Raw genomic sequence first — 18,460 nt, 5'->3', positions numbered from 1 at the left:
GGTGTATATTTCTCTTTGATTTTGTTATTACACTTAGAGTTTAGCATACACTACTGATTATACCTCAGACTTTTCCCCTAACCAATATTTTACCCTCACTTGCATTTATGACTATGTAGTCCAGTTTGGGTATTTATTGCATTATTTCGTGGGCTGCAGCATTACTTCTGCTCTTACTGTAGATATTTTAACAAATTTTCATTTTCTGGCCTCTTAAACAGAGTCCGGTACTGAGGTTAGGGTACAAGTTCTTTTGTGTGAAGGTGGACCTGAACCCCTCACCCATAAAAGAAAAAAAGCCAGGCATGGTGGTGCGTGTCTTTAATCTTAGTACTCAGGAGGCAGAGGCAGGCCGATCCCCGAGTTCGAGGTCAGCCTGGTCTACAGATCAAGTTCCAGGACAGCCAGAGCTACACAGAGAAACCCTGCCCTCTTGCGGGGATGGGGTGGTGGTGGGGAAACAATCCTGAACTTTTCCCAACCCATAGTAGAAAGTCCTCATGTTTATGTGAATGCTTCAGAAGTGAAAACTATAGGCTTTCTCCTCTTAAAACGTGCTGTTTGTCATACTAAAGCCATCAGGCATCTGAAAAATGAAGCTGACTGGCAAGAGATTCTGGCGAAAGTAAAAGAGGAAGAGGAAGAGCCATTGCCCTCTTACTTATTTAAGGTAAAAACAGAAACTCATGATAAATACAAATTTTCTCCTTATAGTAGATAGTAGCAATTAGAGGAGGTAAAGAATGAAAAGTAGTCATTGGAGGCAGGAGAGTGGCCTGTGGTGGGAAGGAGGGGTCAAACGGGAGAGATTATGATCAGCCTTGTTTTCCAGCAGTTAACTAGGTTTCTCTCAGTGTCCTCTTAAAGCTATCTGAATGTCTTCTTTTCCAGTCTTAACTACATAACCTTAACTAGTTAGGAAATAAGTGTAATCTTTCTTCCGGGTGTTCATTGTATTCCAAACAGAGAGAGGAATGTTTTACATGAGTTGTTGTTTTTGTCCTGAATAGATTTTCCCAGGAAGAAAAATTACAGGATGTACCGGAAGCTTAACAGTTCTGTTATTTTAATTAACTAGATTACCTTGTTGCTGTGATGAAATGCCTGTGACAAAAGCAACCTAAGGAATAAGGGTTTATTTTAACTCATGATTTGAAGGGATAGAGGCCGTCATGGCTGAGAATTATGGAGACAGGAGCTTGAGGTGCCTGGTTACAGTAAACTTGCAATCAGCAAGCAAAGAGAAATGAATGCTGGTGCTCAGCTAACTTCCTACTTTTCCAACAAGTCCAGGACCATAGTTCATAGGGTATTCTCCACATTCAGGGTATAGTTCTTCTCTCCTTGGTTAAACCTCTCTGGAAATACCCTTAGAGACACACCCAGAGCATGTCACCTAGATGATTCAAATCCAGTCTGATTGACAATGAAGATTAACCATCACAAGTAGTCAGCTATATATGAGTGTAAGTTAAGTCAAAGATACTTTATTTTTACACTTTTTTTGTTATATACATTTCAGGATAAGCAAGTTATTGGAACCCATGAATTTTCTGTAAATATGAAATTGGAAGCTGTGGACCCATGGTCTCCCTTTGGGATTTCTCCTGCTACAATTGCTAAGGTGAAATGGCAGTAATTTTCTTCTGGAAAGAATTGCCATCAGGGTGACTAGTTGAGGAAATGGTGGTAGTTTGATCTTGAGGCTATACTAATACAATTCACTGTAAAGCCAGATCTCTTCTGTATATTTGTATTGTATTGTCCAGTTTTGTGTGTCTGTGCCATTTCTTCTTCAGAGCTTAGTAGTCCTGAACAGCCAAAGCAGAGCAGAGTCAGAGCACCAAAGTAGGAGAAGGAAACGTTCTTTAGAGGCAAGCCTTACTTTGTATAACAGAAAGGACTTGACTAGTATTTGGGCCCATGTTTATAAAGTATGAATCCGGACAGTGCCATTGCTTATCTAACCAGGGACAGGTTTTAGGGGCATAGAGAGACATGTAGGGTCACAGAATTAGCATCACCATTAGGATAGCTACAGCTGTGTGTTCTGGACTCAGACTTTAATCTCTCCAACAGCTTACAAAATTAAGGCTCTTGTTAAGAGTGACCACATTGTCAAGGTGCAGTTACTGTGTAATGGGGAGTATTTGGCTTAGGACCAGAGCAGAAGCCCATTTTCTGAAAGTAGAGCCCAAGGTGGATTATAACTATGGGAATAATTACTAGGATGCTTAATTATCTGACTTGATGAGATTTACATTTTGTCTTAGTGGAAGATTATTCTCAGAGCACTGAGAGATTTTTGAGCCTGTAAGTAGTCTTAAGATCTCTGGAAGCTGGAGGAATGGTTCTGTGGTTGAGAGCCTTTAACAGAGGATTAGTTTAATTCCCAGCACCCACATCATGTGGCTTATAACCACTTGTAATTACAGTTTCAGGGCCTCCTCCTTAGCACCTACACCCATGTAACATATATACACACAGACATAGACACACATGTAAGTAATGAAATTAAAAGAAATCTTTAAGACACGCACACACAGAGAGAAAGAGAGACAAAAGGAGACTGAGACCAAGACCTATCAACCTTCTCTGGATTCTGAAGAGGACATTTATTATGTTCTTATTTTGGCATTTGAAGTTAGTATAGTAATGTAGTTGACCCCTTAACTTAAACTAAATTTTGCTTTGAACCCAAATACTTGGCTGAGTTCAGGTTTGCAGTTCCTTGACTGTGTAACCTGCAGTAAGTTACTTTACTTTTCTTTAAATTCATTTTCCTTACCTGAAAAATGGAATTGAAAATGGTACCTACCTCAAGTAAAACTGAGTAAATATATGGAAGATATTTAACTAAACTAGTACCTGATGTAGAACTAGCATTTATTGAATATTTTAATAATCCAGTGTGAGTATAAATAACATGTTTGATTGTGCTAAGGAAAGTACAAGTCTATCTGTGACATGTTTGTGCATATATATATATATATATATATATATATATATATATATATATAATATGTGTATAATATACATACATCCATTGGTCAGTTTTATCTGTTTACTTATATAGGTTTTTGATAGTAAGTACTTTCTGGTGGAAATGGATGACCTTCGACCAGAAGACCATACAAGGAGATCATTTGTGTGCCATGCTAACAGTCCTGGCATCTTTCCTGTGCAGTGGAGTCTAAAGAATGGTTTACACATCAACCCTCCTCCAGGTGTGGATTTGAGTTCTTCTGTGTTGTTTCTCAAAATTATTACTATCTTAATTAATTATGTAGGTTCTCACTATGTAGCTGAGTGTGTCCTCATGCTCACCATATAACCCATGCTGGCCTTAAATTCCTCATGTACCAGCCTTAGCCCTTAAAATGTGTGTTGGATGGTATTGGTAAGATCTTTTATACCTCCTGTCTTGAGTATTATGGAGGTCCAAGATAAGGTAAATGAGATCTAGATTCCATAATTTTATTTATTTATTTATTTATTTATTTATTTATTTATTAATTATTGATTGGTTGATTGATTGATTGATTGATTGATTGAGGAAGGGTCTTACTATATGGCCTGGCTGGCCTGGAACTTGCTATGTAGACTAGGCTGGCCTTGAATTCACAGAGATCCACCTGCCTCTGCCTCCGGAGTACTGGGACTAAAGGCATGTGCCACCACACCCAGCTCATTCTGTAATATTTGAAGTCACAAGCTGAAGTGTTAGTATTGTTTCTCATACTTTGACATATATTTGTATAGCCAGCTGGAAGGACAGGTTCAAGCCTGATTCTATTGTGGTTCGCTAGTCTGTTCCATTTGGAATCTGTTGGGAGGTCACAGAGGGGTGGTGTCCTAGTTTGCTTCTCTGTTGCTGTGATAAGACGTGGACCAAAAACAACTTTGGAGAAGAACAGGTTTTTTTCATCTTATACTTAAAACTCATCACCAAAGTAAGTCCAGCTGGAACCCATGGCAGAAGCAGAAGCAGACTATGTAGGAATTCTGCTAAATGGTTTGCTCCTTATGGCTTGCTCAGACTGCTTTTTTATACATACAACCTAGGACCACCTTCCGAGGGGTGGCAGTCCGCACAGTAGATTAGGCTTTCCCACATTAATCATTAATCAAGAAAATGCCTTACAGACTCTCCCCTGGGACGACAGTCTGATGAAGGTAATCCCTTAATTGAGAGTCTCTCTTCCCAGATATGTCTGTGTTTGTGTGAAGTTGACAGACACCAATTAGTACAGTAGGTTTGACAAACACTGAGCATGTAGTCCTAGCTAGAAGGTGGATGAGTTTTAGGTGTTGAGGCCTTGTTATGGAGATGACTAGTGAGAGGGACGTTATGATCAAGATCTAAAATGAGTAACAGCTCATTTTACTTGTTCTTGTAACTTTGTAAAATATATTTTACCTAATCAAAGCACTGAACTAAAACTTCACTGAATTTGACTGAAATTTTAATATTTTTAAACTTGGAATATCTGGAAAATGTCAGATTGTTTTGACTTAGTAGGCTTTGGTAATCAAGGCTTCTCTTGAATGCTGACTGCTGAAGCATTGTACTGGAAGCAAGGATCATAAACTCTGTCCTCCACCCAGCCTTCATTCATCCAAAAAAACATTTATGCAATGTTTGTTGTGAACACGTATTGAATTTATCACTGAGAAGGCAGAGATGAGATAATCTAGCCTTTCAAGAGGCACATGGGAAAAAACATCCACAGAACTTCCCAGGTTCTCCACCATCAGCGAGCAGAACACAAGGGGCACCTGGTGGGAAGGTATGTCATTGAACACTATGCTAGGAACTTGTTGCTTTCCAGGAAGGTGCAGGATAGTCCAAGTTCTTTATACTGCTTGCCACCTTTGTGTGAAAAGGAGAAAACAAGAATTAAAGATATAGGAGCTTTGGGCATACTGTCGACAAGTCAACTGAACTTGTAATCAGAGGGAAAGGAGGGAATTATGCAATTGAAAACGACAGTGGGGCCTGGAGAGATGGCACAGTGGCTAAGAGCATTTACTGCTTCTGCACAAGTACAGAGTCCAATTCCCAGTATCCATATCAGGTGGATCATAGCTGCCTGCAACTCTAGTTCTAGGTTATCTGGTACCCCATTCTGGACTCTGCAGGTACCAGCATACATGTGTGAATACATGCACACATATATACATACACTTATATAAAAATAAAAATATTTAAGAAAGAAACATGTCAGGGAATGTTTTATCAGAAAGTGAGATTGGGTCAGAAGGAGCACTGAGGCCTTTTTTGTTTGGGCAAGAAAGAGGATAGCAAGGACTGTTGCCTGTAGGAGGACACAGTTTTGAGTAGCCTGTGATTAAGCTCTGAGGCAGAACAATTTAGACAAAAGTGAACAGCAGCCATGTAACTCCCATATTGATGGAGTTGAGTCAGATACTAGTTTGGAGGTGTTTCTACCAAGAACCTTGACATATTAAAGTAGAGAGTTGTTTATTTTAATCTGAGTTGAATTTATGATTCAGATTATATAAGAGCATTTAGAGTTTTAAAATGTTTTCTTAATTGACATATACTGTATGTATTTATGGAGTACAGGGTAGCATTTTAATATATACATTCAATGTATAATGATCAGGGTGGAGTAATGGACATATCTGTTAGATATTATATCATTTCTTTGTGTTATGAACAGTCAAAATCTTCTCTATTAGTAGTTTGAGATGTTCAGTTAATTTTGTCAACAATAGTAGGGACATTATTCCTCCTATCCAGCTGCATCCCTGTGCCCACTATCCTCTCCATCCCTGGGAACATTAGACAGATTCTGTAGTACATGAATCTGAAAACAGTATTAAGAATATTGCAGCAGACCCAGGGTATGGTGGTATATGCCCGTAATCCTAGAACTTGGAAGGTGGTAGAGGAAGGACAGTCAATAATTCAAGGTCAGCTTTGGCTACGCTACATGAGTTCTAAGATATCCTGAACTACTACATAAGACCCTGTCTTAAGGGAGAAAAAAAAAAAAAGAGACGTTGTATTGGTATTAGCTAAGACATGTTAAGAGAAGCAAATGGCCTTATTAACAAAAAGTCCTCACTGATTAAAATGTACTAATAAGCCTGGTGGTGGTGGTGGTGGTGGTGGCGCACGCCTTTAATCCCAGCACTCGGGAGGCAGAGGCAGGCGGATCTCTGTGAGTTCGAGGCCAGCCTGGTCTACAAAGCGAGTTCCAGGAAAGGCGCAAAGTTACACAGAGAAACCCTATCTTGAAAAAACAAAAAAACAAAAATCAAAAAAACAACAACAACAAAAAACAAAAACAAAAAAAGAAAAAAGTACTAATAAAATCAATGACTAAATTTCTATATACAAAACCAAATCCTGTCTTTTTATTTTATTTTTTTTAAACTCTTGACAAATTGTCAGTAACTAGTCATACAAAAAGACTGCTCAAAAAAGACCTGGTTTGAAATTTTGAAGTTTGAACAATTATTTCATTAATTTTATTACATAATTAAAATTTTTCCAGAGTAATTTTATAAAGTTAGCTCTGTACAGTTGTGGGTTCAGTTCCCTAGTATGAAAAGTACTAATTATGGTTTGTATTATAGAGTGCCCCTCCACATTGATGAACATACATAGACTAACAGTATGAGGAGTTGTGAGTGGACACCTTGGCAGATGCTGGAGTCAGAGGTGTATTAGTGTGAATCATTGCTCTTCTGTCTCTGTGCAGGCTTCCGGAGCCAGGACTTTGACTGGGCTGACTACCTCAAACAGTGTGGTGCCGAAGCTGCCCCCCAAAAGTGCTTCCCTCCGGTGAGACCCCCTCAGCCATACCTTGGAGAGATCATGTCCTCAGTTTATATAGTGACCACATTTTTTTTCCTTCGTTGTAATTCTTGTATTTATACCTGATTATTTTCAAAATAATGTTATACTCTTGAGGTATTAATTTTAGACACTTGTGGTGACATAGTATAGTAAATAAACATTTAACTGTTTGGTGTTACCTTCCCTTCTGTCTTAACCATCACTAGTTAGTTTTGATGAAATTTCAGTTAAAGATTTACATTATATGCATCTTTAATAGCTCACTGCTGCAGTATTTTATGATTGTTTTCCTTTTTAAAACATTTGTCATGTGAATAATTGCTGTTTTGTTGCTGTTTGGTTAATATTCTTTGTGTCTATTACTAGTTCTTCCCATACCCTCCAGTAGCTTCTTGTTACTAATTCCACAAAGGCAGTCCAATCAAAAGATGAATGTTTCTGATATTTTTTTCTCCCTGGAAAGACAGCTTTCGAGGCTTTACCCGAGTAGTTCTGTGACTATCACACAGGGAATTCCCTCTCCTCTCTCTTAGGATTTGGAGCTGCTGTTACATAGAACTCATGGCCTCTTTCCTTGGTTTACTTTGTGTGTGTGTGTGTGTGTGTGTGTGTGTGTGTGTGTGTGTGTGTGTGTGTGTGAGAGAGAGAGAGAGAGAGAGACACAGAGAGACAGAGACAGAGAGACAGAGAGAGACAGAGACAGAGAGGCAGAGAGACAGAGAGGGAGAGACAGAGAGAGAGAGAGAGACAGACAGAGACAGAGACAAAGCGATACAGAGACAGACATATATGCACATGCAAAAGCCAGAAGGGGATGTTGGGTGTCGGCCTGTTTCTCTCCAATTTTTAAAAGGTAGGGTCTGTCACTAAACGTGAAGCTTTCTGTTTCTGATTGGCTCATTCCCAGAGAGCCTGTGGCATCCACTTGCCTCTCTGCACCATAGCTTTGGCATTACAGACATCTGCCATCATGTCGAGCTTTTTATATAAGTACTGAGGATTTGAACGCAGGTCTTCTTGCTCTCGCAGCAGGTACTATTACCCACTAAGCCATCTCTTCAGCCTCTTGCTTGGTGGTTTTGATGGAGCCTGCTATTGCTTAGTAGCTTCTTAAAACATGGTTATAAGGACTGTGTAAACTTTAATAAATTCTATATATTGAAATTTTCATCCTGCTGATATATTCATAGTTTAGCTTTAATATGAAAGTTAGGTTGGACGTTACCTCAGAATTTAAAAATAGTGCTCACTTGTCTTACTTCTAGTGCTTTGTTTTGTTTTAAGTCAAAAGGCAATTTCACTCTTGAGGTTTTTTTGTTGTTTTTTTGAGACAGGATTACTCTTAACTTTTTGTAGATGAACCTGCCTTTCCTCTCCCCTTGTGCAAAGTTGCAGGTAGCCTGCCTTTTTTCCTCTCATAGAAAATATAAAATCTCAGCAGAGCCTGGTGGTGCACGCCTTTAATCCCAGCACCTGGGAGGCAGAGGCAGTGGATCTCTATGAGTTCAAAGCCAGCCTGGTCTACAGAGTGATTTCCACATCAGCTAGGCTACATATATTTTTGAGACCTTGTCTCAAAAAACAAACAAAAAATTATAGTTTTGTTTTGTTTTTTGGTTTTTGGGTTTTTTTTAGACTTACTCTCACTCTGTAGTCCAGATTGACCTCAGACTCCCTAGGAGTCCCAAGGCTATCTTTAGACTCATGGTAATCGTCTTGCCTCAGTTTACCAAGTGCTGGGGTTATAAGGGTTTTTTTTGTTTGTTTGTTTGTTTTTTTAATGATTTTTTTAGCCGGGCGGTGGTGGCGCACGCCTTTAATCCCAGCACTCGGGGCAGAGCCAGATGGATCTCTGTGAGTTCGAGGCCAGCCTGGGCTACCAAGTGAGTTCCAGGAAAGGTGCAAAGCTACACAGAGAAACCCTGTCTCGAAAAACAAAAAAAAACCCAAACAAACAAAAAAGATTTTTTAAAAGATGTATTTGTTTTTATTTTATGTGTCTCAGTATTTTGTGTTTATGTGCATGTGATGCCCTCAGAGGCTAGAAGGGGGCATCAGATCCTTGGAAATTGAGTTACAGATGATCATGAGCCACCGTATAGATTCTGGCACCAAATCCAGGTCTGTTGCCAGAGTAGCAAGTGCTCTTGATCTCTAAGCCATCTCTCCAGCCCCAAGTTTTTAATTTGTTATACTATATTTTTTGATTTTCAGGACTACTACTCTTCTTTGAATAGTTCTTTATTTTGTTTTATTTTATTTTATTTATTTTTGCAATAGAGTCTCACTGACTTGACAGGATTTCCCTATTTCTGTCTGGCCTAGAACTTGCTATGTAGACAAGACAGGCTTTAAACTCACAGAGATCTACCTGCTTCTACTTCCTGAGTGCTGTGATTAAAGGCATGCACCATTAGACAAAACTCTTAATAGTTCTTTATTTTTAATGGTGTACTATTCTTTAAGTATGAAATAGATTTTCTTGTTTGCCAGAAGATGTTAATTAACACCACTACTGGTTTGAAGGTTTCTTTGCATGCTATCTGCTTTTTTATTGTATGTAGCTTTTATATTCTTAAATATATGATCATTCTAGATTACTGATTATATTTAAGAATGGGAAACTAAAACAAACTGATTAGAAAATTTGAGCATGTTTGGATGGGGTTTGTCAACCTTGACTTTTCCTACAGAGTGGGATCTTTAATTGAGTGGCCATTAATTGAGAAAAACTAAACTTCTATCTTGATGTGTTGTCCTATTACTGTAAAAGATCTTTTCCTGTCCCCTGTCTGATATTATAGAGGCTACGGCTGGGCCTTCACTACATACACACCCTTGACAGTTGTTTGTGTCCTCCTGCCCAAAGATCTTGTATTTTATCTTTTCCAGAGAATAAATCTCACTTTCTGTAGGGAAGGGAAAGACACAGTTGCCCTGAGGTATGTAATAGCACATAATGGCATAATGTAAATGCTTTTTAAATGTTTCTGAAAAAAAAAAAAGAAAGAAAGAAAGTAAGTAAAGATAAAGGTCCTCCAAGCATGAAGGTACACAACTGTAATTCCAGTGCTCTAGGAGGCTGAGGCAGGAGGATTGATGTAAATGGGAGGCCAGCCATTTCTAAATAGTAAGACCCCCATCTCAAAAAACATTTTGTTTTTAATTAAAAAAAAAATGAGGGGCTGGGAATGTAGCTCATTGTCTTTTTTTAGAGTGCTTGCTTAGCATGCCTGGAGTCCTGAGTTAGAGCCTCAGAACTGTATAAACAAGGTATGGTGGTACACACCTGAAATCCTAGCACTTGGAAGGTGGAAGTAGAAGGATCAGGAATAAAGGTCACATCTTTGCACGTAGCAAGAGTTAGAGGTCAGCCTGGGCTACATGAGACGTGTCTGAAACAAAACAGAAGAACCATGCAAATCAACTAGACCTTGTTTAGGTCACTCACTTCTGCCCCCACTTGCATCAGTGCTGGTTCTGACAGTTCTTGGCTTTCTTCACTGCCAATTTATGTTTACTAGCTCTTGTTATATGCGTCCTGTTAGGTTATGGTTTTATTTTTAAATTTATTTATTGTGTGTGTGCATTTGTATATGGGCATGTCATGGCACACATGGAACTTTTCACCTTCCGCCTTGTAGGTTCTGGGGTTCAAACAAGGACCTTTACACACTGAGTCCATCTAGACAGCTCTAGGTTTATACTCTCAAAAACCAACAGCAATTTTTAATGAGTTATCAGGAAGGAAAATAACTAAATCTTAAAACTTGTTTCCTCCTATTTTCCCTTTGCTTCCTTGAAAACAAAACAGAACAAAATATGTTTATTGCTTTACTGTAAATTTAGGGATTAAATACTGCTTGCAAAACATTCCAGTTGAGCACAAGTTAATACTAGATATTAATCTAATTAGTAAATTTGATTCATTGATTTTCTTCTAGTCAATTTATGAGCACCAGTTTAAGAAGAACATGAAAGTGGAGGCAGTGAACCCTCTTCTCCCTGAAGAAGTCTGCATTGCCACCATTACTGCAGTGAGAGGCTCTTACCTGTGGCTCCAGCTAGAAGGTAAGGGCCAGCACCCCTGACAAGTTGCCTGTGGCCATTTCTTTGCTCTTCTGCTCACCCCTATAGGGTAGCTTGTTAGACTCAGTGGACTTTTTAAATAGTGAGATAATTTGAAATCCAAGATTTTAAGCTAACATTTTACTTTTTGTCCTTGACTTTTAAATTTTAGGAAATGGAAGTCAATAAAAGCTCTTTAAAAGTCCTTTATTTTCATAAGGGCAAGTCAAAATAACGTTTATTTTGATGTTACCAAAATACATTAGTATAACATTAACTGCCTCACTTATTGAAGAGGTGACATTTTGGTTGCCCCAAGACAATAGAACCAAATAGAATGTAGACAAACTTAATTTATCTTTCTCAAGGTAATATTTAGTGATTGGGCAGGTTTGTGGATGAAGCTACGGAAGCACTTGATGCTGCATATATTGCATGTGCCTGCTTTTTTTTTTATCCTGCTGCCAAATAGTCTCTAAAAAGATGCCTTCTATTTCTGATTTGTAGAATTGATGTGTAATGAAGATGTCAAGAACAGTATTTACTGCAGACATCCATGCAATATCTGCCAAGCAACTTGGCAATCTTTTCCTGATTTGAGTTCATTGTACCACATTCAGGTTTATTCCAGAGTACAAGACCTTAGTCCTGGTAGTTAAAGTAAACTTGACGTTTTGCCACCATACTCTGGTTATTTCAAGGAAATGATGACTATGATACTTATTAGCCATCTGAATGACACCAGTCATAGCTCCAGTTACTTCTTTGCTGTTCCTTTGCCAAAGGTCACTGTGTATTTACTTCCTTCTTGGTTCTTACAAGTTACATATAGAAGGCAACTTATTTTTCATAGTATTTATATAACATACACTATGTGACTTCCATGAGAAGGATCATTGCTTAAGAGACTTGTGTCTATATTACTACAGTGCTGTTGAAAAAGTAACGTGTAGGACCTAGGCATGGTTGTGCAGTGCCTATAGTCCCAATACTTAGGAGGCTGAGGCAGAGGGATCACTGTTTCAAAGCTAGCCTATATTACCTAGTGAGACCCAGTCTCAAAAACTAAACAAACAAACCACATAAAACTTACAGAGGAAGCTGTTTAATAGTTCAAATGTTGTTTTCTTAATCTAACAGGTTCTAAGAAGCCTATACCTGAATTTATTGTAAGTGTGGAGTCGATGGATATATTTCCTTTGGGATGGTGTGAAGCCAATGGCCATCCTCTCAGTACTCCTCGTCGGGCACGAGGTATTTCTCACAGACTGTAATAATACGGGGTTCCACAAGGGCAGGTATTATCTTAGGGCTTGAACTAGGCTCCCCATGTTTACTCAGATGGGTACTGGCAAATGTCTTAGTCCATTCTGGTTTTGATAGCAAAATTCTATAACATAATGTATCTATTATCACTGGGGCTAGGAAGTCCAAGTGATAGGGTGTTAGCAGATATTAGGATCTGTTTTCTAGATAAGGCCTTTTTTTCTTTTTCAGATTTAATTTATTTAAATTTTATTTAATTTATCATAAGTGTATGAGTGTTTGGCCTGCATGTATAAATATGTATCATGTGGGTGCCTGATGCCCCCAGAGTTCAAAAGAAGGTATCAGAGTCCCTGGAACGGAGTTACTTATGGTTGTGAATTACCATGTTGGGACTGGAAACTAAACCAGGGTCTTCTGTAAGAGCAGCAAGTACTCTTACCCCCTGAGCCTTCTCTTCAGCTCAGAGATGTTCTTGCTGTGTCTTCACATGCTAAAACAGACTGCTTACTCTCTGGGACATTCTTTGTAGGGGTACTAATCCCATTTATGAAAGGTCTGTCTTCAGCACTTGCCAAGTGCCTCGCCTTCTAATGTGTAAGTAGCGTTTCAGAATTAATTTGAGAATACAGTCAGACATTAGCAGCAGAAATTCATTTCCATAGGCTATTGAACTGAGGAACTTAGTTCTTTGCTAATCATTGGCTAAAGTTCTTTGCCAAATGGATCTCTTCATAGGGCAGTTCAGAAACTGGCTTCTATTGGAATGAGGTAGCCATTTTTTTAAATTTGTATTTTCCTTTTTTTTTTTTTTTTTTTAAATTGGAGACAAAGTCTCACCATGTAGACCCTGGCTGGGCTAGAACTCAGTATGTAGACCAGGTTGACTCTGAATTCAGATTTGCCTACCTCTGCCTCCCAAGTTCTATGTAAGAACAAGTGCTCTTAATTGCTGAGCCATCTCTCCAGCCCCTTCACTCTCTTTTAGTTATATGGTGGTGGTTTTTTTTCTACATTTATTGTGTGTGTATATTTGTGTTTATGTATGCACATACACATGCCACTGCATACACATGGAAGTCAGAGAACAACTTCTGGGAGTTGATTCTCCTTTTCCATCAAGTGTCTATTGGGAATCAAACTCAGGTTGTCAGACTGAGTGGCAAGTGCCCTAATTGGTCTTATTAAAAACCTGGAGCCAAATATCAGGGTGAAAGTTGAAAGATCAGAGAAGCAGAGCAAGCTACCTCTTAACTCACCAACTCCTCAGCCTGCAAGAGCCTAAAAAAGACCTGAGTTCCTGTCTCCTCCCACCTTATATTCCTTTCTCTGCCCAGCCATATCACTTCCTGTCTCAACCCTTCTAGTGCTGAGATTGAAGGTGTGTGATCCCACATGCTGGAGTTAAATGTGTGTGCCACCACTGTCTGACCTCTGTGGCTGGTTCTGTCCTCTGATCTTCAGGCAGCTTTATTTCCTAGATTACAAGCAATATATCACTGCACCCTTATCCACCAAGCCCTCTTGTCAACCCTCTATTCTCTTTTTATACACACATTTTTTATTTTTATTTTTGTTTTTTCGGTTTTTCGAGACAGGGTTTCTCTGTGTAGCTTTGCGCCTCTCCTAGAACTCACTTGGTAGCCCAGGCTGGCCTCGAACTCACAGAGATCCGCCTGCCTCTGCCTCCCGAGTGCTGGGATTAAAGGCGTGCGCCACCACCGCCCGGCTATACACACATTTTTAATTTAATGTATTCCAGTGTAATTCATTGGCTTTTTTTTTTTTATCACCTCTGCACTTGGTGTCATATTTAAGAAGGATTCCACAGATTCAGTGCCATGAACTTTTTCTAATATGTAAGGGTATTGAAGTTTTATTTCTATGTTTGGTAATTTGCTTTCATTTTTATATATGATGTAAGTTAAGAGTCTAGCTTCATATATATGGATGTTTTATTTCTCTAGCACTGTGTTGAAAACTGCTCCTGCTCCATTAACTTCTTCTAGGGTCCTTGTCCAATCAGCCTTTGTTTTCAGTATTTGTTTTTTCTGTTAAAGTATTTGTAGGTATTGATTAGCCTAGTGATCCTTGGAAATATTCTTTTTTTTTTTCTAAAAAGATCCCATCCTAGAAAAATGTTCCTTAGTTAGGATGTTGACACTTAAACTAATTTAAAAGTACTTGTTCATTATTTACATACAACCAGGTATTAAAAATGCTGATTACAAGTGTAAGTCTTTGCCTTTGTCTTCAAAATTTTTTGGCATTTTTTTCTCTTACAGTGCATAAACAAAGGAAAATTGCAGTGGTTCAACCAGAAAAACAGTAAGTAATATAATAGATGTCTAAACAGTTCAGGTTTGAAATTTAGAATATCTAGGGGAAAATAACTGTTTAAGGGAATATATCTCCTTTGTGTTATTTTTCTCAGATGGAAGCATATACTTTTAAGTCGAATTTGATAGCTTATATATTTCTCTAATACACTTTTCCTAAAATTGCACTGTAAAATTAGGCATGGTGGTGTACATCTATAATCTTAGCTACTTTAAAGGCTGAGTCAGCAGGATCATTTAAGGCAGGTGTGGGTTGTATAGTGGCTTGTATTGTTTTAAAAACAATTTCTACTTTTAAAAAATGTGTTATGAGTTAACAGCATTCTTCTATTTTAGATTTACAAGTTGGCCACATTTGCTTTTTTGAAAGAAACTAACCTGCAGGCTTTGCTGCTATTAAAGGTAATTTCACTATTTTTTTTTCCTTTGTTTTCTTGACCCAGAATACTTTCTTCAAGAACTGTCCATGAGGGCCTGAAGAATCAGATGAACTCCACATATTCAGGTATAGTATTTGTGACATTGGGAAGAAGAGATTCTTGGTTACCTTTTAATGGACTGTATCTGGAAATAAAGAATACATTTGAGCCAGATGTAGTGGCACATGTCTGTCATCCCACCACTTGGGAGATAAAAGGCAGGAGGATAACCTCAAGTTCAAGGCCAACATGGTCTATATATAAAACTCTGGGACAACTATAGCTACATAGTGAGACTCTTATCTCAAAATAAAATAAACCAAAAGTCCCTGTACATTTTAAGTATTAATTAAGATGGGGCTTAGGAGATAAGTTGTAAGTCTGGATAATGTTCAACGTTTATCTCTAGAAATTATAGAATAGATTATTGAATAATTGATATTTGAAGGACTATAAAAGAAATAACTGACCATCAAGACTAATGGGTTCATGGAGTAGGTCTTCTACTTCCTTTATCAGAAGTGTGGGGCTCTAGATTTGTGTTATATTACCCAGGAGTTAATCAATAAATGTAGTTCAGGATAGTGGTAAGTTCCATAAAGTAAATATAAAATATTTAAGAGCATTGTCAGACAGTATGCTAAGCTTCAAAGTACATATTTCCATGGCTGGGGATGTAGCTAAAAGCTTGTATAGCATGTGCAAAACCTCAAAACTCATGTAATGGTGTGTATGCTGGTTGCCATCCCACCTCATCTTTGGAAACATGGAATAGAGTGAGAATGACTAACTGTGAACACTTGTTTCTTCATTTCCAGTGATGACCAATGGAAAATATTGTTGTCCAAAGATCTACTTCAACCACCGTTGCTTCTCAGGGCCATACCTTAACAAGGGAAGAATTGCTGAGCTGCCTCAATGTGTAGGTCCTGGGAACTGTGTTCTGGTACTTAGAGAGGTAAGGGTCTAGGGCAGAACTTGGAAGTTAAGTGGGAATTTCCTAGGGTCATTCAGACAGAGCACCATGTGCCATTAATACAACAATTATAGGTTTAATCAAATATAACTAACATCTCATGTACAATAGTTCACTCTTAGCCATGATGACGCAATTCTAAGACCAGGTAGTGCCTAGAACTATGAAAAGCACCAAACCTTATAGATTCTGTTTTTTTCTGTATGTATTGTATTAATACTTTTTTGTTCTTGTAACAAGATACTTGAAGGAGGTTAGTTATGAAGAAAAAGGTTTATTTAGTACATAGTTTTGGAGGCTAAAAAGTTTAAGACCAAGTATCCCTATTGATTTGGCTTGTGGTGAAGTTCCTCTCGACTGTGTCAAATCATAGTGAGTACTACACATGTGAGGAAGAATCATGTTGCCAAATAAGAAACTAGAGAGAGACTGTCCTACTGTTCCCTCTGAGGTCACATTTCCAATTTTTCTAAGGACATCTAGTTTCATTTGCTGATGCTGTAACAACAACAACAACAACAATAACAGTCTGACAAATCAGCTTAAAGGAGAAAAGGGTTATTTGGCTCATAATGCACATTATAATTCATCATTGCAGGGAAGTCAAGCCAGCAGAAACTTGGAACAGCTGCTCACATTATATCACATAATATATATATTAGTCAAGAGCAGATGAATGGATGGATATCTGCATGCTTGTGATCAGCTCACTTCCTCTTTTATATAGCCAGGACCCAAACCTAGGAAGTGCTGCTACTCACTTATAGGCTGGGTCAGTCAACGTAATCAAGATAATCCCCCACAGACATGCCCATGAGGAAGCCAAATCTAGACAATTCCTCACTGACACTCCTGCCTACATTCAGATTGACAATTAAAACTAACCATGGCAATCTCCCCCTGGCCTCACTTCTTTAGAATTCTGTCTGCATCATACTGTGGACCAAGATTCTGACACATAAGCTTTTGGGAAGCTGGGGGGTTGAAGGGGGTGGTGACACATACTCAAACCGTGTCCAAACCATAACACTTATGATAAAATTTAATAAGTTAGACATGGTAAGTGATTAACAGCAATAGCAAATAATAAAATAGAAAATTATAACAATATACTATAATAAAAGTTGAATCAAAGTCATCTTTCATATTACCTTACTGAGTTGTACCTTCTACTGTTACAGTGAGAGCAGATCAATGCCTACATGATGAGTGGTGTGACATTAGACTACTCTAGGGTTGCTTGAGCCGTGACGTGTACTGTGGTATCTCTAGAGCTGATCTGATAACTGGCACAGCTGAGAAGCTATAGATAACGTGTACAGCATGGACACAGTAGGCAGAGATAATCCATATGTGTCGGCAGGTGGTACAGGATTTCATCGGGGTACTCAAAATGGTGTACAATTTAAAATTTGTGAATTATTTCTGGGCTTTTAGACCACTGTGATGTAACTCAGAACACAAAGTCAGTTAAAGCTGGATACTACTTTCCTACATGGCAAATTGGTATACAGTTTGTTTCTGTTCCTCAGGGAACATTCACTTAAGCAAATCTTCAAATAGGTTCACCTCTTTCTAAACAAGGTGTCTGTCAGAGACTGCATGAGTACTGTATAGAGGAGACTGTATAGAGGAGCTTTTCATACTGCATATGAAAAGCAGGGTGTTGTGATGCATATCTTTAATTCTAAAGGTCTATCAGTTTTAGTTATCTTTGAACCAGCTCTTAGATTCATTGATTCTTAGTGTTACTTAATTCATTTTCATTAATTTCTGCTCAGATTTTTATTATTTCTTGTCATCTACTGGGTTTAATTTGTTCTTGTTTTTCCAAATCCTTGAATTGTATCATTAAGTAATTTATTTGTGCTTTTTCTGATTTTTAAATGTAGGCACATAGAGCTATAAGTTTCCCCCATAGGGCTGCTTTTTATGGGTCCCAGGTGTTTTGTTGTATTGTGCTTTCATTGTTACTTAGTTTCAGGAATTTTTCATTTCTTCTTTGACCCATTCATCATTCAGTAATGAGTAGTTTACTCTCTGTGAGCTTATGTTCTTTGGAGAGATTTCTTTGTTGTCAGTGTGAAGTTTTATTGCATTATGGTCAGATAGGATACACAGTTATTTCAGTTCTTCTGAATTTAAGATTTGTGTCTCATGATGTAGGCTGCTGAGTAGAATGTGTTTTAGTTAGTGTTTGGGTGGAATATTCTGTAGATAGCTGTTAGGTCGTATTTGATATATGTTATCATTTAATTCTGATGTTTTTCTGTTTATCTTTTGTCCAGATGTCCTGTCTAATGGAGACAGTGGGGTATGAAAATCACATGCTATTACTGGGTTGTTGATCATTGGTGTTTTTTTTTTTTTTTTTTTGGTTTTTCGAGACAGGGTTTCTCTGTGTAGCTTTGCGCCTTTCCTGGGACTCACTTGGTAGTCCAGGCTGGCCTCGAACTGACAGAGATCCGCCTGGCTCTGCCTTCCGAGTGCTGGGATTAAAGGCGTGCGCCACCACCGCCCGGCCTTATCATTGGTGTCTTTAATTCTAGTAAGAGGTTTT

The 18,460-nt window shown here is 38.3% G+C and overlaps 1 protein-coding gene and 1 long non-coding RNA gene across 4 annotated transcripts in view; one reads left to right on the top strand and one right to left on the bottom strand.

Annotated features, from left to right (window-relative positions):
* Positions 1-18,460, top strand: part of Sfmbt1 (Scm like with four mbt domains 1) — a 115,696-nt gene that overhangs the window by 86,032 nt on the left and 11,204 nt on the right. For all 3 annotated transcript variants that reach the window (XM_059273944.1, XM_059273945.1, XM_059273943.1), the window contains 9 exons: positions 576-670; positions 1,523-1,624; positions 3,077-3,227; positions 6,735-6,817; positions 10,777-10,903; positions 12,041-12,154; positions 14,452-14,494; positions 14,949-15,010; positions 15,743-15,882. In XM_059273944.1, coding sequence (XP_059129927.1) covers positions 576-670; positions 1,523-1,624; positions 3,077-3,227; positions 6,735-6,817; positions 10,777-10,903; positions 12,041-12,154; positions 14,452-14,494; positions 14,949-15,010; positions 15,743-15,882 — 917 coding nt within the window. The remainder of the gene's footprint in view (positions 1-575; positions 671-1,522; positions 1,625-3,076; positions 3,228-6,734; positions 6,818-10,776; positions 10,904-12,040; positions 12,155-14,451; positions 14,495-14,948; positions 15,011-15,742; positions 15,883-18,460) is intronic.
* LOC131919614 (uncharacterized) lies at positions 4,648-16,767 on the bottom strand. The gene is made up of 3 exons (XR_009381312.1): positions 16,662-16,767; positions 14,884-15,069; positions 4,648-4,873 (listed from the first exon to the last, which is right to left on the bottom strand). It is a non-coding gene; the product is annotated as an uncharacterized LOC131919614 (long non-coding RNA).

The sequence above is a fragment of the Peromyscus eremicus genome, chromosome 9 (genome assembly GCF_949786415.1).
Source record: "Peromyscus eremicus chromosome 9, PerEre_H2_v1, whole genome shotgun sequence".
Classification (NCBI taxonomy): Eukaryota; Metazoa; Chordata; class Mammalia; order Rodentia; family Cricetidae; genus Peromyscus; species Peromyscus eremicus.
The sequence above is the reverse complement of the archived record's forward strand: the minus strand, read 5'-3'. Positions and strand labels throughout refer to the sequence as shown.